Genomic DNA, 21,576 nt, shown 5'->3' on the forward strand with positions numbered 1-21,576 from the left:
TTGAACGTCATGCCTCACGTGCTGATCGTATGATCTCTTTTTCTGTTTTTTTTTTTTTAAGATACGGAGAGGGCCCTAAGCCCAATAACAACACACAAAAACCAAAAAACCAGATACATCATCACCGGGTTCATCATCCCCCGTCACCTCCAACTTTAATGTTAAAAAAGTATACATCAGAAAGTAAAAGATAAACGGTTTTGATTGACTTTAAATTTCACCAGATTGATAAGAATTTGAAAAGGAACAAATTCAGGTAGATTTTAAAAAAAAAATTATATTTTTTTCAAAATTAAAGTTTTATCTTAATAAAACACCATTGTTTAATGTTATTACATGTTATTAAAATTAAAAAAAAATCAGTAAAAAGTAACACAAAAATATTTAAAGTATTGTGTCCAAATTTTTTTTCAATTAAAATGTGAATCGTGTAAAAATTAACAGCACTTTAAAATATAACTTATCAATTTGAAGTGAGTAAAAATTGAGAAACCTGATAGAATTCTTGTCATTTTGTCTCACTGCGTTTTAGATTTCAAAAGAATTAATCATTTAATTGAAATATGATAGTTTTTATATTTTAAAATCATGCTCATTTTATACTGACAACAGATCAACGTAATGTTTCTAGCTATTTTTTTTAAAAAAAGTTGTTTTAATATTGATTTTCTACTTAAATTTTAATATATTGTTAGTATAAATATTTTTATAATATTATAAAATATTCATTAAATATGTATTTAAAATTAATTATTATAAATTTTATTAGTTTTTGTTAATAATATATAAAATGCTTGATATGAAAATGAATTTCAATTAATTTTTTGATAAATTTTAATTTTGTTGCATTGTGGATATATAAATTTTTGTACTTTCAATCAATTAAAATATATAATAGTTATTTTTTAAAAATTAGTTTTGGTAAAAGTTAAAATCTACAACAATCCATAATTTGGTTTAATGATAGTCAAAATATCTTCTGCTATAAGTATATTTTAATTAAATTCAATATTTAGTTATGTGTAAATAAATCAGTAAAAATATATATTCAAATATATATATATATAATAATTTTCGCACTTAAAATTAAATTTACTTATCTTAAAGTATAAGATATATTTTACAAAAAAAAAAGAGTGAGTAAATATCTAATTTCATTTTTAAAAGAAATTGCTCAATCCATCTAAATTATTTTAAAAGGTAGAAAATTTATTTATTTTCCATATAATCACAATAAAAATTAAAATTAAGAAGCCTCAAACTCAATATTATAGGTTAAGTTGGAGCAACCTCTACTACTAGCAATAATAATAATAATTCTAAACATTTTTAAAAAAATTATTAAACTAAAATTTATGAAATGAAAACTATCTAAAATTGAAATTACAAATACTCTCCTAAAGATTCAATAATAATAAGCGTGGTATATTTTCCAACGATGCTGCTCTGTCCAAACTAAATATAAGTGTTTTATTTTTGTCCACAAATATAAGTGTTAATTATCTCCAAAATTCAAAATTACGTGCATAACTCTTGAGGAGTTCTAAATGAAACCCAAGGCCCAATTTGAAAAGCTGACGTGAATGGGAAGCAGAGAGGGGAAAACTCGACACCTCACAAGGCATTTTCAGAGGTTTGGAACTTTAGATAAAGCCCAACACAAACCCACTTACAATCCAATGGAAAGCTACAACCTTCATCAACACCCCACTTTTCTTGTCCGTGTTTTCGTCCCCATCTTCTAGCTGTCCCAAGTTTATTGGGTTTTGGCGCTTCTGCTTCTTGTAACTTTGCATCTTCTTCCCAAAAATATATATACCTAATTCTAAGGTCCAAAGCCACTTGCTATTTGTATGACGATGCTCGTGAAGAATGGAATATATGGTCCCCAATATTGGTCTCTTTTGTTAGCATATGCTTTGTTGATGAACTCGCTTGCTGTATAAGACAGTGACACCGTGCTAACAAAGGTGACCCCTGTAAATCTTGTAAGGTCATTTTGAAATTCAAAGCAATGCTTCTTCTTACTTGGGTGTATTCGCCGCTAGTCCCTTCCAATCTGCACATTATATACACATTTACCTTAGAAATAGGGGGTCTCAATTGGAATGAACATGGAATATTAAATAAGTGTAACCCGTAATAACAGTGTTGTGCATTTGGTACAATCCCATTTCAAAGGATAACATTGTTAACGGTTACATTTGTCGGCAACTTGTCATTGTGTAGTAGTAAGATAACCAAGTCCATTTTTGGTTTATTTAATCTGTTTACAAATTTGTTTCACTGTAATACAGTTATTTGACAAAATTATTATAGTGGTTTTTGAAATTTTAATTCATGTGGTATCTAAAAGTTTTATATATATATATATATATATTCTTGCTGTCTTATTAAAACTTCTCATTTACTTTGTTTATGTTTGGAGACCCTTGACCCACTTTCTCATTATCATCAAATATCATCTTTTTTTTTTAAGTATGGATTCATCAAATTTACAATGTAATTTTATTTAATAAAAATATTTTAAAATATGAATAAAAATGATAAAATATTGTCTTATTTTATAAGTTTACAATTTATCTGAAATAAAATAAAATAAAATAAAATATAAAACTAATATTTATTTAAAACAACATATAACTACTAAACTTTAAGTTATAATCAAGTAAACACTTGTCGGCTAATTCAACAGTTCATTTTATTAAATTTTTAACTAACTTTTTAAATTTTAATTTATTTTATATTATTTTTATGTAGTTAGTGTTAGTAGTGAGAGAACTTGTGTACCATATAATATTTATTTATAAGGCATTTTTCTATCAATAAAATGCGGTGTCCCCTCGTTTTTGTCCCTACAGTTTATGTGATAAAAACATGATTTTGTTTTTGTTTTTTTTAAGTTAAAAGGAGATACTTTTGACGATTAATTTCCACATTTCTAGTAAAACATTGTATTTTTTTTTTGTAAAATCTGCACGAACTGTTTAGTTTATAAGTTTGGTTTAGAAGAGAGATTAAAGAAAAAATAATTTATAAGTCTGGTGTTTGGATACTAAACCTGGGGTAGTAAATAGTAATCATCGCTTTGCTTTAATCGACAGTATTAATCATTAGTAATATCACCATATCAAGGGAGTGTTGTTATTCATTGTGACATATCTACAATTGTATTTGTTTAATTATAATTTATAAAACTTATATTTAGAAAAAAAATGGATTAAAGTAATAAAAACGAGAGTGACAAGTCCTTAATTAATATAAAATTCATAAATCTGAATTTGAAATTTAAAGCATCGAGATATTATCTTATGTAGGCATAGATATAATCTGATTAGCTGAATAAAAGCGTCAAGTCCACCCTGAATCAGATTATGTGAAGCTGTGGCTAGCTACAATCCACTCGTTAAAAAGCTTATAAATTTGAAGATAATATTATGATAAAATGAAGCACAACTAATCGGTGCTCGCAACCATATACAGAGTCACAAGTTTTGATTAAATCTGTACCTTATATAATCTTACACTTCTCTGCCATTTGCTTATCCAATTTCAATGGTTGTGGAGATTCCAAGTCATTCCCTTGCCATGATACAATACTGCCAAATATCAACTATCAGTATATCACATGAGCACGGACTTCAAATAACTATCTTTGGAATTATTCAATTTATTATGTTTTTCTAAATACATACAACTAATCGGATTTAACAATTTAACCCCATATTCTTCAATTAAGGAAAAAAATTGTTTTTCTTTTTAACTAGTGAAAAAGTACTTATACGGTAATCGTTATAATTATATAACTACGTTGAAAGTAGTTAACGTGATCTTTTAGTTTAAATATTAACACATCTAATAACTCATGAGAAATGAGAAAAAATATAGCGGAAAATTTTGCAGAAAGGGTTTTTTGTTTCTTTTCAATTTAAAAAGTCAAATAATTAAAAGCAATGTCAGATTTTTATAAAATATATCAAACAAATTACTATCTCTTCAAAAGGATTTAAATTTCGATTCGGAATATACAAACAGATATTTCTTCTAAATATCGTAATCAGAAAAAGACATTGGGGTCTGAAATGCAATCAAGAAAAGTACAGCACTCATTCTTTTTAAATGGTTCTACACGAGGGAAAGAAAATGATTTTTACCCGCCAGTTTTTCTACAAGTTTTTTACATCAAAATTCTTTTATTAAACGAAAACACGAGAATATAAAAGATTGTGTTTTCCTGTTTTATTAGAAAAATGTTACTGTTTTTGTAAACCGAACCATAATTTTCACCCCTACCTCCACGTTATGTTCTCATTCATTTATGCCATTGTACCCGTAAGTTCATAATTAACTAAAAAAATAGTATTTATTAGTATAATTTTTGAATAAATTATTAGCATAAATATTTTGTGTTTTTATTAATGAATTAAAATATCAATAAAAATAAATTTTTTAGTAAAAATTGCTTATATTGTTAATGTTATATTATCAAATATTATTTTAATATTTATAATTCTTATTTGTTAATAAATGTTTTTTTTCCCTTCATAATTTGCCCCTATGGGCTTATGCATATTATAACTCGCTTTTAACGAGAAAATATTAAAATTGATATTAGTGCTACTTTTGTTTCTATTTACGGTATGGAAGCAACTGAGAGAATCTTGACTTTGTATAGCACATTAATTTCACGAAATGGAATGAGTACTGTGGAAACGAAACAATATTTATGTTTATATTTGCAACGTTTATTTACTGTAAATACTTAATTTTATTAGTTACTGCTTACTACAAAGAAGAATAGATAATTATGTAAAAAACTGTATAATTAAATAAAAAATAGCCTCTTACTGCATTTCATACGTACACTAAAATTATTCTTATTTATTTAATTAATATCAACCAACAAAGAGAACAAAAAAATTTATAACATAGGGATATTTATGGATATCAATTTTCATAACTGATTTTAAGTAATTATAAATATTTTTTCTTATATTATTCTTTTAATTTTAGGGTTTAACAAAGTTATTTTACTGATTGAATTATTAATATCTTTTATATTTAATGTGTTAAAATAGTGTTATTTTCAGTTGTTTAAAGCTCAGCATCTGCTTAATTGTTTTTCATTATATTCCAAATAGGAAAATGACTCTGAGCTTTCTGTCTCACCCAACGGTGATATTGACGGAGCTTATTATTTCTTCATGTGAAAGCAAAGCGCCTGGGTAGTGAATTATGTTTACTCTAGAGATTAACATAGAACTTTTGTGCAGAATTAACTAAACTGAATTATATTAATCAAATAATTTTTAAGTCCAGTACTCGAGGAGTTCACAAATTAAGCTACGTAAATGAAAAAATCCATCGCCCGAGTGTGTCTAAACTGGTAAAATATCTATTGAGCAAGTATCAAAATTTTGACACTTGGGTCGGTATTAAAGAAGAATAGTACGGCTTGACCGGAGTGTATAAATTAGTATATTTGTAGAGACAGAAAAACACTAGATTTTTTTAAGGTGAAGAAAAAGGAAAAACATTGGATTTTAAATCAGTAATGAGAGTCATTGAACGTAATAAGAGCAACGTAGTATGTTTAAGTGCCACAGATGGAATGCGGAAGACACCAAAAGTGTTGGAATCATTGGTCGTAGGACACATCCAAAAGGCCACCTCTTTCCTTGATACACGTGAAAAACTGAGGAACACCTAACCCATAAAAGGTATGCCACGTAAGCCTAAAAATCTTAGACATCCAATGAAATCGCGCCTTGTCACCAGATAAGGAGCCTTTTTCCATATACCCAAAATAAGCTTTTGCAGGAGGTATGGTATGGAATAATCCTGTAGCTACATCCATGCCTGTCACGGCCATGCTTAACATTTTGATTACTCAATTACTAAACTGCCCAAGTTCATTCAAACCTTTTTTTTTTTTTTAATTTACTATTTCAATTTGAATTTTAAATAACCCGTTACAAATATGGGATGAACATCTTTCATACTTTATAGTTTACGCAGTTTCCTTTTGAATAAATGGATTTGTAATTGATACTTAGTAATTTGGTATAGCAAATGCTGCAACGCAAATAAATGCCATAAGTGTTAACGCATTTATTGATGAATTGTGAAAGGCACAACAACATGATTTAATGGAAATAATAATTAAACAGAGGCCGGCTCGGCGAGTTAACTGCATAATTTTCCTCTCCAAAAACTAATACTCTATTCCATCATCTCTGGTTTCATCACACACACGGCTATCCAAAGTATTTTTATAGAGAAAACAGAAAAACTAGTGAGAAGGAAGGAACTTCGAGGGACATTATAGTAAAAGAACAGAGTAAAATAATTGAAGAGGTAAAAGAAAGAGAAACTAATAAGAGTGGTCCCTACATTAGGAACAGCAGAGAAACTGAGCATTGTCTCTTCCTTCGTTCTCATCTCCATTGCTCCAGCTCCCCCACTGCAAGTGTGACTTCTCCAACCCTTCTCTCTCTCCCCCAACTAGTGACACAGTCGGTGGCTTATTCCCACCCTGCAAATTGCAATTGCCTATATCTATAGGGACCCCAACGGGTCTTTTCCTTTTATCTGCTTAGCCTCGTGACCCCCCCTATCTCTCTCTCTCTGCATCTCAGTTACTGAATTTAACACTGATCTCACCTTTCATACTCTTCAATTCCTTTTCATTGGCCAACTTCCCTTTTTTCACAGTACTTCCTTAGCCAACGCCAGTTCCGTTTTTTCATTTTTGCCCTTTCCAATGCTCTGTTTATATAACTTCTCTTTCTAGAATGGGGAAACTTTTTCACACGATAAATTAACAAGTCCCAGATTTTTTTTCTTCACATATAGATAAATACACATATGATTCTGGGGTGCTCTTCTACTCTGCCTGTTATATTCCTAATGCTCTTGGCTTTTTCTTCATATCCTTTTTCTCCTTTTTTTAAAATAACACAGTAACTTTTCCTGCTTGTACTTTTTGGGTTTAGGGTTTTGCACCCTCTTTTCAATTTTCCTTTTCCTTTCCAATTCTAAGCCCACGCCTCTTCAATTCTAATTTCCTTAACTTGTAGAACTCGAGTGTAAATTTTAATAATAAAATATATATTTTTGAAGAATTTACAAATGTCTTCGTGTTTGAGTGGAGCTGGTGGAAGAACCTATGGATTCGATTTCGAATTCGTGAAATCCCCGTCATCGTCGACCAGAACTTCGCACACATCTTCTTCCCCTTCCTCAACCATCTCCGAATCCAGCAATTCAGCACTAGCAATCTCCACCAGAAAACCTAGGACTCCACGAAAGCGACCCAACCAAACCTACAATGAAGCCGCGGCGCTCCTCTCCACGGCGTACCCGAACCTCTTCTCCACCAAGAACCTCAAAACGCACGCCAAATTCTCGAAACCCGCGTTCGATTATGACTCTTCGGAGCTGTTATTGCCGTTTACGGTGTTGGAAACTTCGTCGTCGTGTTTCCTATTGGAGCAACCGATGCAACGCCACAAGCCGATGGAGCCAAAGGTGGTGAACGTGCAGGAGAAGCCGTGCCAGAGCCCAGGGGAGATAAGCTCCAGAGTGAATTCCATTGAATTGAACGATGATTGCGAAGAGAGTTTCGACGCCGAATCGATTCTCGACGAGGAAATCGGAGAAGGCATCGATAGCATCATGGGGAGCAGAGTCCAAGAGGATGATTCCAACGACGCTATTCCGTGGACCGCTTTTGGCGGGAAATTGGATTTCCGAGTCGGGTTTCCGAGACCCGGAATTAGGGCTCTCCGCCACGTGGATGATGGTAATTGGTGGAATTTTCCGGCCGTTGATATCCTTCAGATATCGCCCAAAGTCAGCAACAAGCCTCCGCCCTTGGCGGCGGAGAAGAAGAATAAGAAGAAGAAGAAGGTGGAGAAACCGGTCGTTGAGTTGAACACCGCCGAATTGCCCAAACCAAAACAGGGTTTGATGTTGAAATTGAATTACGACGGCGTTCAGAATGCCTGGTCTGACCGTGGCTCACCCTTCGCCGCCGACAGCCCCGTCTCCGATGCACCGGAAAATGACGTTACTGTAAGTTCCAATAATTAACCGCTTTGCTAAATTAAAACCTTACTAAGTTGGGATGGTTTGTGAGGAAATAACATCGTTTTAGTTTAATATTATTTTTTAACTTATCATTTTTGCCCCTCATAATTTATAAATTTGGACTTTCACTTCACTCTTGTGCTAGCATTTTTAATCACGTGGAATATGGGAATCACGCTCTTCCGAACTGAAATAGTAAAGTATTTCATGCATGTCTTGCTTCATTCCTCTTTACTTTACTTTTCAACAATATATATATATTTAAAAAAATTTCTCTAATGGATTTAAACTTGGGGGGGCATGTTATAAAGGTTAATAAAAAGTAAAAGCATCCTTTGTGGTCTGCTACTATTATCAGCTTTTATAAAAATTATAGTTATGATGACTTTATGTTCATTTTTAAATTTTTGTCTTGCATTAGGCGAATTTGTCTTGGTTGCAAAATAATGGGGTATTTTTGGCCCGGTGCATGTTAATCTGGGTCATGCTCTGACATGATTTAAACTATGATACATGGGAGTTGTGAGAAATGAATAGTACAGTAGTACATGGTAGGAGGGTGAGGTGCAGAGCACTGAATAGCTAACGAGTTGTTTTTGGTGTTGTGGGAGGCAGGCGCGGTTGTCGCAAATTGACTTGTTGTGGGACAATGGGGGAGTGAGAGAAGCTAGCGTGCTGCGCTACAAAGAGAAGCGAAGAACGCGCCTCTTCTCGAAGAAGATCAGGTATCAGGTCAGAAAAGTCAACGCGGATCGACGGCCCAGAATGAAGGTACGAGTTGAGGACACTGAAGAAATTTGATTAAAGAAAAATGGAAATTCTGCTTTATGATTTGGGGATGATAATTGGATAACGAGGTGCGTGCGTCATAGTTTCCTTTTTGTTATGGAGAGTGGACCCCTTATGGTGGTTGGTCACTTTGTCCAACTTTTCAGGATCTATCTCATTCATTCACCTTGTTTGGTATCTTCCCAGTGCCATGTTTAATTTTTCTTTTCCTTTTTAATATTTCAGTAACAACTCCTAATTCTCCCACTTTTCATCCCTGTCCAAATATTCTCTTTTTATTCTTTCCTCACTACACTAATCTCTAAATAAAATAAAATAAACCATGTTATTTGTATCGTCTAAAAATGAGACATATGTTCCCATTTCCACAACTAGGAAAATGTATCACGGAAAAGTTCATATCAATCCTGGAAACGTGAAAGGGGGAATAAGGTGAAAAGACGTAAACACATCAACAATATAACTTCAATTTTTTTCTCAAGAAATTAAATTATGAATTATGGCTTCTTTATGTTTGTCACACTTGAGGTAACACGTTTAACTTGTTTGTGATGTGGCAGGGGCGATTTGTTAGGAGGCTCAATTCTAGCTCAAATGCGCACAGATGATAGTATGTAGTAGCAGTAAAGCACATGCTTTTTGGGACTTGATTTATAAAAGAAAAAGAGAGAGAGAGAGAGAGTTTATCTAGTTATATTTTTGTAACCTTTACTCTTTTTTTCCCCTTTGGTTCTTTACTTTTTGGGTTCTTCCTTCCTTCGCTAAGATAAGGGAGAAAAGAGGTCGGATGAGATAAGCAAATTGCCTAAGATTCTATTACACCATGATTCTCTTCGCGTTGTTGCCTCGGGGAGGTTCTTCGTTTAACACTTGGTTCCTTTGTATTATGAAATGATATATAAATCACTTGTACCACATAAATATTAATAAGGCACGCATTGTTTCTTCCCTGCCACTTCAACTAATAACCCCACAGCTTTGTCGTAAAAAAAACAAAAATGGTAACCCTAGGATTTAAGGTGGAGAAAAGGGAGGGACATGGGTTTGATCATACAATTAACGATGATTGTTATGTTGTGTAATTAATACGTGTTTACAAAATTCCTAATGTGATAATGCAGATTTGACACCAAGCAATGAAAGATAACCGTTGCGCTGGCCATCTATGGGAGCAGTCGAGAGTTTACAATTGAATTATGATTCTTATTTTCAAAGTATTCATCATCTTTCCTCAGACTGTTACCTTGTCAGAGTTTAATTTATTCTATTTTGCGATAATTAGGTGTAGTAATTGTCTAAAGTCGAATCATATCCACTACACGTTTAGAATTTTACCCTAGTGCTTCATATGCTACATACTGAATTGATATTCGTTGTGTTTTTCGTCTTTGTCCAATAAAAAGAAAACACGTTTGATTTATTTTTCAAAACATATTTTTGAAGCTTGTCTTAAAATTTTAAATGAAAAGGGGTTATTTTAAAAATTAATTAATCCAATTATGGAATTAATTAAAATTCGTGAAAAGGTTTTCAATTAAAAAGAGGGAAAATGCAAAATAACGAAGAAAATAAATCAATGAATGTGAGCTTATTATCTTCGTTGAAAAATTAAAGTTAAATTTAAATAAAACAAAATTAAATTAATGAAAACCAATATAACCACTCTTTATTTCAGTTCCACTTTAGTCTGCTGACGTGTTTGATTTGATTGTAAACAATAATTAAAATGAGCTCATATCAGTAAACAGTTTTTTATTATAACTAAAAAGGATGCGAAAGTGACAAGGTCGTAAAACTATTTACAATTGAAATAATTTATTTTTCAATTGAATTACTATTTTTACGAAATCATTTAATTTTCCGTTAATCTATTAAATAGTTTTTAAAATGATCTAATCCATGAACCCAAACCAAACTAGGAAAAAGCCCTCTTAGGGATGCAAAACCTGGAACCCATTAAGGCCTAAAATGAAAGAGGTTAGGTTTGGAGTGAGAGTTTGATCGCAATCGCATCGCGCTTCTCTCTTCTTCTTTCTTTGAAAAATTGTTCTCTGCCTGAGTTCATGATGGCCTCTTTCGATACTCTCACTTTCATGCAACTTGCAATACAGCAGGTAATGCTTTCAATGCACCACACAGCTCATTTCAATTTCTTTAATTGTTTCATATTTTTCCTCTGCTTAATGTTGCAGGCAAAGCTAGCTTTTGATGCCCTTGAAGTGCCCGTTGGGTTAGTTACCTTCACTATTTCGTAATACTTCAATACTATTCCAAGTGCAACTTGTGTGATGGTTGTTAATGGTGTTTTAGGATTAGAAAGTCTTAGGTATTATTGAATAGATTGGTGTAGAAACTTTGTACCTGTCACTTCATTGGAGCATTATTGCTTTGGTTTATCTGTTGCCAGATGTGTAATTGTTGAGGATGGGAAGGTTATTGCATCAGGCAGGAATCGAACTACTGAGACACGAAATGTAATTTGATCAATGGCCTCTTTTATGTTTTCATACAGTTGTTTTCTATGCTAAGTATTTATAACATATATTTGTTGTTTGGCACTATGGATCACTTTTGAATTTTCTGCTTGTCTACTGAAACCATCATCTATGAAATTTGGGTCTGCAACTCTATCTTCTAGGTTATAGGAATTGGCATACATTTTTTCATGGCACAAAATGGGAACAAAATTGCAAATTTAAATTTTTATGGCGCTGTAAGGAATGACGAACTATTGTTTGTATAGCATGAAAGAACTTAGCGGTTTAAGATAGGTGTTCACTGGCTGTTAACTGTTGTTAATGGTAACATGAGATTGAGAACTTATACAGAGAAATGATATAAAGCTTGCTACCTCACATTTTGTTGATTTGTGTAAATGAAAATTTGTGGCAGAATATTCATAATCATTAAACATGTATTATTATATTTATAGTATACTTATAAATGCTGTATAACGAAAACTGATTTAACCCTCCTAGTAATTTGAAAAAGTTGAAAACATTAACTTAATAAATTGCTTCGGTGGTGATAGGTTTCAATTTGCACAGAATTTACATATGATATATTTGTACTCCATTATTGGTTTTATGGACTAGGGCGAGTGATCACAAAACTTGTAATATTTGTTTTCACTTGGTCCTTGTTTTTTATTAATCATTCCTTGATGGCCCTGAATGAAATTCTTGGTTAAGTACTTTCATTTATAATATTGGCTGTGTTCCATTTTAAATCATAAAAAACAAGGATCTAACTGTTCTAGTGAAATTTTCTGTTGTCAAACATGTTCTTGTTAAACAAAAAATTTTCATTCTATCTTACAGGACTCAGTAACGGTTATTACATATTTCACCAAAGTTTTGCACAATTCTTTAATCTTACTTTTCTTCATTATTTTAATAATTTTATCACCCATCAATTTCTACTATTATTGCAAAATAATTTGTTACAGGCTACAAGGCATGCCGAAATGGAAGCTATAGATGTGCTTCTAGAGCAGTGGCAGAAAAATGGGCTCTCAATCTCTGAAGTTGCTGAAAAATTCTCAAACTGCAGCCTTTATGTTACCTGTGAACCATGCATAATGTGTGCATCTGCTTTATCAATTTTAGGTACGCTCCTTTGAGTATTCAGTTATAACAGTTGCAATCTTTATGCTGTCCTTTCTAAATTCATATGTTTGTGTATTATATATCAGGTATAAAGGAAGTATTTTATGGCTGTTCAAATGATAAATTCGGAGGCTGTGGGTCAATACTGCCATTGCATTTAAGTAACACTATGCCACACAATAAGTATGTCTCTTAACTCAACAACGTCTATGCAATGCTTGTCTTGATTTATTCTTTTATTTTTTTGGGTGCAAGTTGTTTACTACTAATTTTTACTTTTCACAATCTTTTCAATGCATGTTTTATTGTTGTACTTTCTCATATCTGTCTGCTACATCCACTAATGTATGTAAATAAGTAATTCTTATTTTTATTCTAACTAATAGTGAAGTTCCACCTAGAAAGGGTTTCAAATGTGCTGGAGGTATAATGGCATCAGAAGCTGTCCATCTCCTGCGAATATTCTATGAGCAAGGAAATCCCAACGGTAACTGTTTTGCTAGCACACAAAATCTTCAAAAAGCTTTCAGATATTGCTGACAAGTTATAGGGAAGGTTGCATAAGTAATAAGTTGTTCATTTTTATTTTATTTCTTCCAAATTCAATCTTATGTCTTTTAAATTTCTTCTCAGCACCAAAGCCCCACAGGCCAATAGCACGTCAGGCATGAAGTTTAATTTGTATATCACTAGGTTGGTTATCATTGGTTTTGATTATTTGTAGCTGAACATTGTTGTTTGTCACTAATACTGTGGTTGTTTGCTGACAGTTGCTGATATGGTTACACACTATGTATGACCTGGAATTCTGTGCAACCTTGAGCATTGTCCGTGGGTACAAGCTGATTTTGAATGTCCAATACAAGGCTTTTGAACTTGAATATCAATTTCATGTACGATTTAAAAACAATGATGAATCATATGTTGTCGTTTGAAACGAATCTTACTGGATTGAGTTCAAGATAATTGCCAAAGGGAATTGAAGCCTTTCGAGTTTGTTAAGTATTTTTGTGCTTCTGACGAGCAATGAGTTTCCATTGTATTGTATACGTAATATGTAATTCCTAGTTATGGTCTAATCGGTAAAGTAGTTCAAAATTGTGTCTGGCACGATGCTTTACGGTAGGAAGGTATCCATTACCAATTTGCCTGCTTCCCCTTCGGGAATAGCACGTTGGAATGATACGTTAGCCATAGAGTACCTTATTCTTGCTATAATTTCTTAACCTCATTAAATTTAAGAGTTTGTAAAAAGCTATATTGTGTCTTGGTTTAACTTATTTTGAAAAAGTAATAATGTGTGTGTGTGTGTATATATATATATTAAACAAGCGATTATTTTCTCCAAACATGCATTTAGTGACGCCACCCAAACTATATATTTTCAACTCGTCAGTGTCAATTACTTGCCTCGTTTATTTCAAATTTCCGGAAAATAGCCGGTCTGGGTATTCCCGGGTGCAAAAGTTCCCAAGTCACCAACTTGTTCATGTTACATTCCTCAAGAACTACCATGAAATGACCGAAGTCTCGTTCATCAATACTATGATCTGTACGGTTTGTGGTATTTGCTTTGTATCGGTGAAGAGGCTTTGACAAAAGTCAATGTAAAATATAGCATTTCTATGAAGGCTAATATTGTGGAGAAGTAACATACCCAAATTAACTTTAAGCAAGGCAATATTATAAAGTGTTGTGATAAAGTATTTTATTACTTAGCTCAGGAAGCAGGTATTAATTTTGTTAACTTCAAAACAGTTCCTTTCTGAGTCATACAAGGTGAGACAGGAAGTAACTACCAATTCAAAAAAAAGTTATTCAACCTTTTCCCTTAACACAGCTATGGGTACATATACAATAGATGGTTCATTTGACTGGGGTTCATTTGAACCATTTCCTCTATAATTTTGAAATCCAGCTAATTTTTGCTTCATAATATCTAGTTTAATCTTCAATTTGCTTAGTCTTTCAAATTCCAACTCTGCCGCCTGAGAGTCTCCTTCAAAAGTAAAATTTACCATTCTCTTTTTTTCTTTCAACAGTTTCTTCAAACTCACATCATCACTGATCTCCACGAAGTCCTGAAGAAAAGAAAAGTGAAAACTTGTTAACTGAGGTCCTTCCTAATCCAAAAGAATTTCAACTGCAGCAAATTATATTAATAAAACTGCTAACAGCATGGGCCACCATTCTTGAAGTGAACTGCAAGAATAAGAATGCATTCTTGAAACTTATTTGTCTTGCTACATTTTAGATGGACGTGTTGCTACTTCTAAAGCATACACTGCTTTATAGAACATGACAGTATAGAAAAGCACCTTGTTGACATTTTCTCCCTGGGGTGGAGATATATCTGGTTGTCTTTTCTTGAAAGAACTGCTAGATGACTTCATTTTCTTTCTTCCAGTGACATTTTTAACATCCTTCAGGGAATGTCTAACAGTAATTTTTAAGCTCTTTGGTTTCAGAAGATCAGCATTCTCCTGATTTTGCATTCTTGAGTTCTTCCTAGAAGTGATACTCTGAAGCTGATCGGCTCCTTCTGATTGCTGCTGAACAAAATCCACTCAAATTAGAGTTTATCGCAAATTCCAAGGACTAGGACAATTTCTGAATGTATGACATATAAACGGAGTCTTATTACATTTTCCAAAGCAATAAAGAACAACTTCAGAGATATTAGATAGAAGTCAGAAGTGCTGCGTTTAGGTTATTTTCTCTGTCTTCTCATACTTGTGTGCTTACATCAAATATTACCAAATCCTTAAAGTTCATGTTTCAAGAATTATTCAAGGCAGTACCTAATCCTTTTCAATCATCAGGCAATGCCTATTAAAATATGTAGTTATTATAATCTAAAATTACAAGCAGAGAAAGTGAAACTTGAACACTACTGTTCTATGAACAAGAAGATGATACATACAAGAAAGATGGTTATGTCAAGAGCTACAACACATTGCAGAATTTCTGATAAAAATTAAGTATTGAAAAATGAAAAAACAGAATGGAAGACAAGGTAAACTTGCATGAATTGGAAAATGAGAGATCAAAATGTGGCTTACCTTTCTGTTTTTAAGTGCTAAGTAACGAGCATTTTTGAACCATTTGCTGACCTGCATTTTCTATCACAAGTTAGAAACTGAAAGTTTGAGCAGTTAAGAGTTTCTAGACATGAAGAAAGATCAAAATTAATTGGAATAACTATGGGGACCAAGGTAATGTAACATGCACCAAAAGCAAATACAACTTCCTAAGTAAATCCAGATAAAGACAGACACTAAACCATTACCTTCTCAGTGTCAAGTCCCAACTCTTTTGAAAGACCCTCCTTCATAGATCTTGGAGGAAGTTCATTCTCTGCAAAAACTTGGCGAAGCTTCTGGCTCATTTCATAAGATGAAAGGGAGATGAATTAATGCATATACAACTATTTATATAACGAAAATGGAAAGTGTTTCTAGTAGTACCTCAACTGCATCACGTGGAATCCTAAAACAAGGCCTTTTTATATTGATGCTTGAAGAAGCCTTTCTTGTCATATTGTTTTCCTCATTATTGGGGCATTTATTCTCACTTTCATGCAAAGTCATAAGAGAATCAACAGCATCAGACTCCTTTTCTCTTCGCTTTCTTTTGCCAGGACCCCAGTCTTCATCTTCACTCAATTGTTCACATGTAGGCGCATCCTTTCCAAACATTTCCTGGAAGAAGAACTCAAATGAAACTTACTTTCGCAAGATCTAAAATATCCTCAGATTAGGATAGCAAACAACACAGGGAAGTCTATTTTTCAGTAGTATTTCCATGCATAATGATTATCCATCTACATCACAACCAAGGGTAAGTGATACATCTAGTTGGCAATACATGTTTTAAATCAATATGCGAAGCTTATAATGGAGACAGAAATATTTTCAAACAATTCATTGAAAATGATACCAGGATAATATTTCCAGTGAGAAAAAGCAACACTATGTGCCTGTAAAAAGACCCGTAAATTTGACACCCTTGATGTTAAAGCTATCAACATTGGGTCAGTAACTTGTAACTTCCATACCAGCACTGATATTGTAGCTTTATACATCAAGAATTTTCATTTTTTGAAAGACAAATTTTATACACTTACATCATAGAGTTTCTTGTAGTCAACGGCTTTTCGCTGCCTACGACCACAGGCTTTTTCCTCAGACTCATCAGAATCTATGCTGCTATTGACAGAAAAATATTCATGACTGACACCATCTACAGGAGAACATTCACCATCAGAATAACACAGACTGGTAGAACTGCTTAAATCATCAGATGCATCATCATCAGTTCCTTCTGTGTTGATATTCTGGCTGTCTTCTTTCCTCTCTGGATTATAATCACCATCTTCAGAATCATCTGATGGCCACTCTTCTTCAGGATTCAGTAACATGGTATCACCATCAGGTATAGCAGCTTCTTCTTTGAATACATCCTTAATTAACAGCAGAAAGGATTTATTAGTTGAACCAGTCAGAATATGTGGATTTGGTTTCCTTAAATTGAGTAGTACACGTTAGAGAACACGGTCTAATAGATAACAGCTGATACAAAAATTGGAGTAAAATATACGTGAGTGCGTGCGCATGTGCTTATATTTTATTAAATTCTAAACTGATGATTTAGAAGGGGGGGGGGGGATAACCTGCCAAGTACTGTGCAAGGAGAAGTGAGTTCCAAGATGGGCATTCATTGCCTCTAGTATTTGCATCTTACATTCACAAAATTTACAAAACCAGCCCTGCTCCCCAGGAGGAACTGCAATTTACAAATTACAATTACAGTATTCATTTATTTAGTGAAGTCAACGTAGAGGAAGTTGCAACTGACATAACTTGAAAAGCATCTTAAGGAACTCACTATTTTCAGTGTCTAAAGGAGGATCAAGACATTTTTGGTGAAAAGCACGATTGCATGTACCATCACATAGTATAATATCATTGTCTGGAAGTTCTTCACGCGTCTTGCACTTTGCACAGAATATCTACATGTCGAAAAATAGAGAAGTGAATATATTGTTTTTAAAATGTTGAGCTAAATTTCAGAACATGCATGATAAATGGCTCTCCAATAGCAAAATAAGATTAGTATTGAGCAGGCTCACAATTATTTAAATTGAAAGAAAGACAGATACTTGCTATACTGAGCTATATTGATACTTGCTCACATGTTCATGATAAACAGATCCATCAGGAGTAGAGTCTTCAATGCTACTCAATGAACTGAGAGAATCCAACTGGCGAATGGCATCACGAATACCAAGTTTACATTTTAAAATCTGCTTCCGTGCTCTTTGTAGCTCCTTTTCTGGCCTAATCTTTTCTCGACTGTAAGGGAATTTCAATGAAAAAAGAAAATAATGATGAGCCATGGTGTTAGTTGTGAAGGGAAAGTTTGGGTCAAAATAGCTAGCAATTGTTTTCAGATAAGATCACACTGCATTACTGCAAGCTGTTTTCCATGAAAAATGCAAAGCATTTGGAGAAACAAAACCATTCCAATTTATGATCAACCACAGTGTATCCATACTAAGCTTTTCATGGAAAATATAAATTCAACAAAAAGGAGTATATGAAAATTCTAGCTATCATCAAATTCAATTAAACTTATATTCATGTATTGCTCAACAAATTAAATCACTTATAGACCTATATTTCCTTCAAATAATATAATCCCCAACATTTTTCATGTGAAAAGTTTCAAGTTACATAGAGCATTTGCTTCCTTCATATAGTACCAATAAACAAGTCAATTAAAAGGTAGCAGCTCCTCAATCAACTTAAAGGTAAAATATGTATATCATTTGCTGAAGATTAAAAAATAAAGGATATAGGAAAAGTTATCCCATACCTCTGACCTTTCCAACCTTCTCCAGAGTAAGCATCAATAAGGTTCTGCTCTAGCTTCATTTTGATCAAGAGGTACCTTGTTCTCCGCTGCAGGCGTGAAGCATCATCAAGATCTGCATTATTCCTTTGCCTTTTCTTTTTTCTCTTTCTCTTTCTCTTCATTTTTTGAAGATTTACCACCCCATCAGCATCTTTCTCCTCTTTTCTAGAACTATGAGAAGATTTATTGCCTTGTAACTTTGAGGATGGCTTCTGTGAAGACTTTCTGTGGATTTTAGACAAATTTTGTCCAGCAATCAATGTCTTATCTGAAGAATCCTTACGTGGCCCCTTAGCCTTGAGGGAAGAGTCGATAACTCTCTTCTTTGATATGTTAGTGCCAACATTTTTCGTGTGAGATTTTGATTCCACTTTCAGTTTATGCTTCTTCCTTTTACACTCCGTGCGTGCCTTCAAATGACTGGATTTTTTAGATCCTCTACTGTTTAGCTGCTTCTCACTATCCCGCATATTAATATATTATGTGCCAATCCTGAAACTTGAGGCCTGAAATGGATAGAGTGACATCCTTTACTTGTAACGTGACATTCTAGATTAAACTATTCCCACACGAACACAAATTTTGTATAACATAGGACAACAATTGGACAGAAATTGCACTTAGAAGTTAATGTTTCTTCTTATCCATTGTTCAAATATGATACTCAACAACCTTTACAGTATACAGAGACGCAAATTGCCGACTGGTAGAAAAAATGAACAGTACAATTGATCAGATACTTGAGATCACCAAAAGCCAGATGCAACAGTGCCCAACATTGGAGCGTTACAAGTACAGTACTCGTAGATAGACCAGAAAGAACATCGAATCAAAATTTACATGATGAATTTAGCATAAGAAAAATGTCGGGGTCTACGATGTTTAAGACCTTGATTACTTCAAAGGTTATAGAATCGCAAATAAGTACTAATCAGTTATTCAAATCAATAAAACAAACACCTATGATCAGAAGAAGAATGCATACCGAATATCCCAAATTCAAGTTGTAAAGATAATAATAATAATAATAATAAAAGAGAGAGGCCATGAAAGATGGCAAGACCTTGACTTGAATCCAGATGTCAAACCCCCACAAGTTGGTGTTAGAACAGAAGATACCCACACGAGTTTGAGGCAAAATAAAGAAAACAAACCTGAAATGGAAGATGAATATGGTGAAAGATCAGAACTTTGTATGGCTCTAAAGCTATGTGTCTCACATACACAACATGGTGAAAGTGCATGAGTTGGAAGGATTAAATAAGTGAACTTTGATTGAATGATTCATTTGAATTTGAAATTGGGGTCTCAGATTCCCAATGTTGATCCAACCATTCACCGCCAATAGCTTACCCTTTGTTCCTCAAGCGCCACCAACGTTCAGCTTCTTGTTGCCATTCCCATACTATGAGTATCAAAATCTCTCTTTCTTTTCTTTTCTTTTTTCTCTTCTTTTGTGTGTGTGTGTGTGTTGTCTTACAGTAATTGTGGCAGAAACATAAACAAAAAACAAGAACAAAACATTGGTTTGGTCTTCTGGGAAAATCAGGTTCCTTGCTGAATCATAGGCACTGTTGCCCAGATTGTGCAGCCAATGGTGTGTGTCTCACCCCGTCAATGCAACATAGGAAGCAAAAATACCTGAGTTATATATCCAACCCAAGAATGAATCTTTATGTGATCTCCGAAAAGATTGAACTTCGCATAAATTACTAATTTGCTAATTTGCTATAAGGCAACGCTTCCTTGCTACAAATTGATAATGTTACCAAACTAAAATTGGAAAATGCAATGACGTTTTTATTTTGCATTTTTTTTCTGAATAGTTTTTTTATTTCGCGTCTTTTATGCATCAATGATATCGCTGAGTCGTTTATAAGGATTAAGGAACTGATCTGATTCGAAATATAGATCTCTAAATCGAATAATTTCAATGAAGTGCTTAAGAGATTTAATTATTTATTAGTAATGACAGATTTTTTATTTTCTTTTACTGACATACTCATTGTTGAAAGTTACATTAGAATGTTATAGATTGACTATTTAGAAATGAGTTAAGGAGTGGTTTGAAATTTAAAAAACATATACAATAAAAATCATTAAATGGAACATAAGAATTGTTTGTTTTTTCAAATAATTTTTTTTATTATAAGTTTTTTTTATACTCTAAAATCAATTAATTTAAGCATGTATCAAACTCTTTTACTTTTCAAATGATATATTCTTAACTTGTCTCGAGAGCACTTTCTCATTTGTAGAGTAAAATTCACATTTTATGAATTTAAATTTAATATATGATTAATATATTCTTAACTACGTTTTTAGATATTTTTAAACATACTACAATTATGATGTGATGCAATGGAATTGTTACAATTACAATATTACGGTTATAGATAGCATGATATTGACACTAACTTTTATATAGGTTGCATAAGTATGATTCGAATGAATACAAATATTGGGTTCAATATGATACTTAAATATAATCATTTTAAAAAATTAGGATATAAGTAGGATAAAATATATTAAATAATTTTTTAAAGGTAAAATTAATATTTTAATTCTTTAATTTTAGTTTTTGTTTGATATTTTGTTTTGTTTTATTCTTTTTTTTTAATTTTGATTTAGTCTTTAAATTATTTTATTTTAATTTGATCCTCTAAGTTGTCAATCAAATAAGATATTTTTTTATTAATTAAATTAATTATATCAATCAAATAAAAAGAAAAAAGAATACAGTGAAATGATGATAATAGTAATAAAAGTTAAAAGAAATAGATAAAAATAGTAGTTAATAAAATTAAATATAACTTTAAAAAATAACTTATTCAGTTAGCATTTAGGTCAGGTTTCTTATCTTATAAAAACATACATTTGTATGTTTTAAAATAATTGTGCAATATTATATTGGTGTGTTTTATGGTTAGAGAAAACAAATGTTAATAATAAAACATTAAATGGACAGAATAATTATGGTGAGATGTGATAAATGTCCAACTTGCATGAAAATTGGATAGATTCAGTCTCTTGAGCATGAGGTAACACTTGTGAGTGTGATTCTATAGTGAATGGAATGTGGAATGCATGCATAGTGTGAATAGCAGTGTAGCACTTGGAAATTAATTAATGGGTCAAACTCAACTCTTTTGCTCTGCTATCCAAACATTCT

General features: G+C 32.6%; 3 protein-coding genes across 16 annotated transcripts; 2 read left to right on the top strand and 1 right to left on the bottom strand.

Annotated features, from left to right (window-relative positions):
* Nucleotides 1-6,249: 6,249 nt before the first annotated feature.
* LOC113845796 (protein CHLOROPLAST IMPORT APPARATUS 2) lies at nt 6,250-13,488 on the top strand. Of its 9 annotated transcripts, XR_003501572.1 has the most exons (11): nt 6,474-8,076; nt 8,707-8,862; nt 9,441-9,490; nt 10,002-10,094; nt 11,073-11,110; nt 11,288-11,354; nt 12,329-12,488; nt 12,575-12,671; nt 12,875-12,975; nt 13,122-13,181; nt 13,259-13,488. XR_003501572.1 is itself a non-coding variant. In XM_027473359.1 (4 exons), exons 2-4 carry the CDS (start codon nt 7,132-7,134, stop codon nt 9,486-9,488), a joined length of 1,149 nt encoding a protein of 382 aa, XP_027329160.1. In that variant the 5' UTR covers nt 6,302-6,465; nt 7,123-7,131; the 3' UTR covers nt 9,489-9,824. The 9 variants fall into 9 exon arrangements, 5 of the variants coding, with proteins under 5 accessions (XP_027329159.1, XP_027329162.1, XP_027329160.1 ...); XM_027473359.1 differs by lacking the exons at nt 10,002-10,094; nt 11,073-11,110; nt 11,288-11,354; ... (3 more) ...; nt 13,122-13,181; nt 13,259-13,488 and adding an exon at nt 6,302-6,465 and having other exon boundaries at nt 7,123-8,076; nt 9,441-9,824; XM_027473357.1 differs by lacking the exons at nt 10,002-10,094; nt 11,073-11,110; nt 11,288-11,354; ... (3 more) ...; nt 13,122-13,181; nt 13,259-13,488 and adding an exon at nt 9,256-9,312 and having other exon boundaries at nt 6,427-8,076; nt 9,441-9,824.
* On the top strand, nt 10,761-13,735 carry LOC113845798 (tRNA-specific adenosine deaminase TAD2). 5 transcript variants are annotated; one of them, XR_003501577.1, is made up of 8 exons: nt 10,761-10,994; nt 11,073-11,110; nt 11,288-11,354; nt 12,329-12,488; nt 12,575-12,671; nt 12,875-13,043; nt 13,122-13,181; nt 13,259-13,735. XR_003501577.1 is itself a non-coding variant. In XM_027473364.1 (8 exons), exons 1-7 carry the CDS (start codon nt 10,944-10,946, stop codon nt 13,157-13,159), a joined length of 558 nt encoding a protein of 185 aa, XP_027329165.1. In that variant the 5' UTR covers nt 10,783-10,943; the 3' UTR covers nt 13,160-13,181; nt 13,259-13,470. The 5 variants fall into 5 exon arrangements, 3 of the variants coding, with proteins under 3 accessions (XP_027329165.1, XP_027329163.1, XP_027329166.1); XM_027473364.1 differs by having other exon boundaries at nt 10,783-10,994; nt 11,073-11,131; nt 12,890-12,975; nt 13,259-13,470; XM_027473362.1 differs by having other exon boundaries at nt 10,866-10,994; nt 11,073-11,131; nt 12,875-12,975; nt 13,259-13,337.
* A 448-nt stretch (nt 13,736-14,183) lies between these two features.
* Nucleotides 14,184-20,143, bottom strand: LOC113847225 (pathogenesis-related homeodomain protein-like). 2 transcript variants are annotated; one of them, XM_027476194.1, is made up of 12 exons: nt 19,758-20,143; nt 19,468-19,558; nt 18,366-18,910; nt 17,683-17,842; nt 17,376-17,499; nt 17,161-17,273; nt 16,615-16,950; nt 15,956-16,189; nt 15,778-15,867; nt 15,551-15,601; nt 14,807-15,037; nt 14,184-14,569 (listed from the first exon to the last, which is right to left on the bottom strand). In XM_027476194.1, exons 3-12 carry the CDS (start codon nt 18,872-18,874, stop codon nt 14,303-14,305), a joined length of 2,115 nt encoding a protein of 704 aa, XP_027331995.1. In that variant the 5' UTR covers nt 18,875-18,910; nt 19,468-19,558; nt 19,758-20,143; the 3' UTR covers nt 14,184-14,302. The 2 variants fall into 2 exon arrangements, with proteins under 2 accessions (XP_027331995.1, XP_027331993.1); XM_027476192.1 differs by lacking the exon at nt 19,468-19,558 and having other exon boundaries at nt 14,281-14,569; nt 19,559-20,143.
* Nucleotides 20,144-21,576: the final 1,433 nt, after the last annotated feature.

Source organism: Abrus precatorius, unplaced genomic scaffold, assembly GCF_003935025.1.
Source record: "Abrus precatorius isolate BTA unplaced genomic scaffold, Abrus_2018 Scaffold8, whole genome shotgun sequence".
Classification (NCBI taxonomy): Eukaryota; Viridiplantae; Streptophyta; class Magnoliopsida; order Fabales; family Fabaceae; genus Abrus; species Abrus precatorius.

Excerpts from the sequence above, each read along its gene's own strand:
- LOC113845796 (XM_027473357.1), top strand. The coding sequence starts at position 7,132 with ATGTCTTCGTGTTTGAGTGGAGCTGGTGGAAGAACCTATGGATTCGAT. Across the intron at positions 8,077-8,706 it reads CACCGGAAAATGACGTTACT|GCGCGGTTGTCGCAAATTGA; the intron begins GTAAGTTCCAAT and ends TGTGGGAGGCAG. Across the intron at positions 9,313-9,440 it reads AACGTGAAAGGGGGAATAAG|GGGCGATTTGTTAGGAGGCT; the intron begins GTGAAAAGACGT and ends GTGATGTGGCAG.
- LOC113845798 (XM_027473362.1), top strand. The coding sequence starts at position 10,944 with ATGATGGCCTCTTTCGATACTCTCACTTTCATGCAACTTGCAATACAG. Across the intron at positions 10,995-11,072 it reads TGCAACTTGCAATACAGCAG|GCAAAGCTAGCTTTTGATGC; the intron begins GTAATGCTTTCA and ends TTAATGTTGCAG. Across the intron at positions 11,132-11,287 it reads TTAGTTACCTTCACTATTTC|ATGTGTAATTGTTGAGGATG; the intron begins GTAATACTTCAA and ends ATCTGTTGCCAG.
- LOC113847225 (XM_027476194.1), bottom strand. The coding sequence starts at position 18,874 with ATGCGGGATAGTGAGAAGCAGCTAAACAGTAGAGGATCTAAAAAATCC. Across the intron at positions 17,274-17,375 it reads TCCTTTAGACACTGAAAATA|TTCCTCCTGGGGAGCAGGGC; the intron begins GTGAGTTCCTTA and ends TGTAAATTGCAG. Across the intron at positions 15,602-15,777 it reads TGGGACTTGACACTGAGAAG|GTCAGCAAATGGTTCAAAAA; the intron begins GTAATGGTTTAG and ends TAGAAAATGCAG.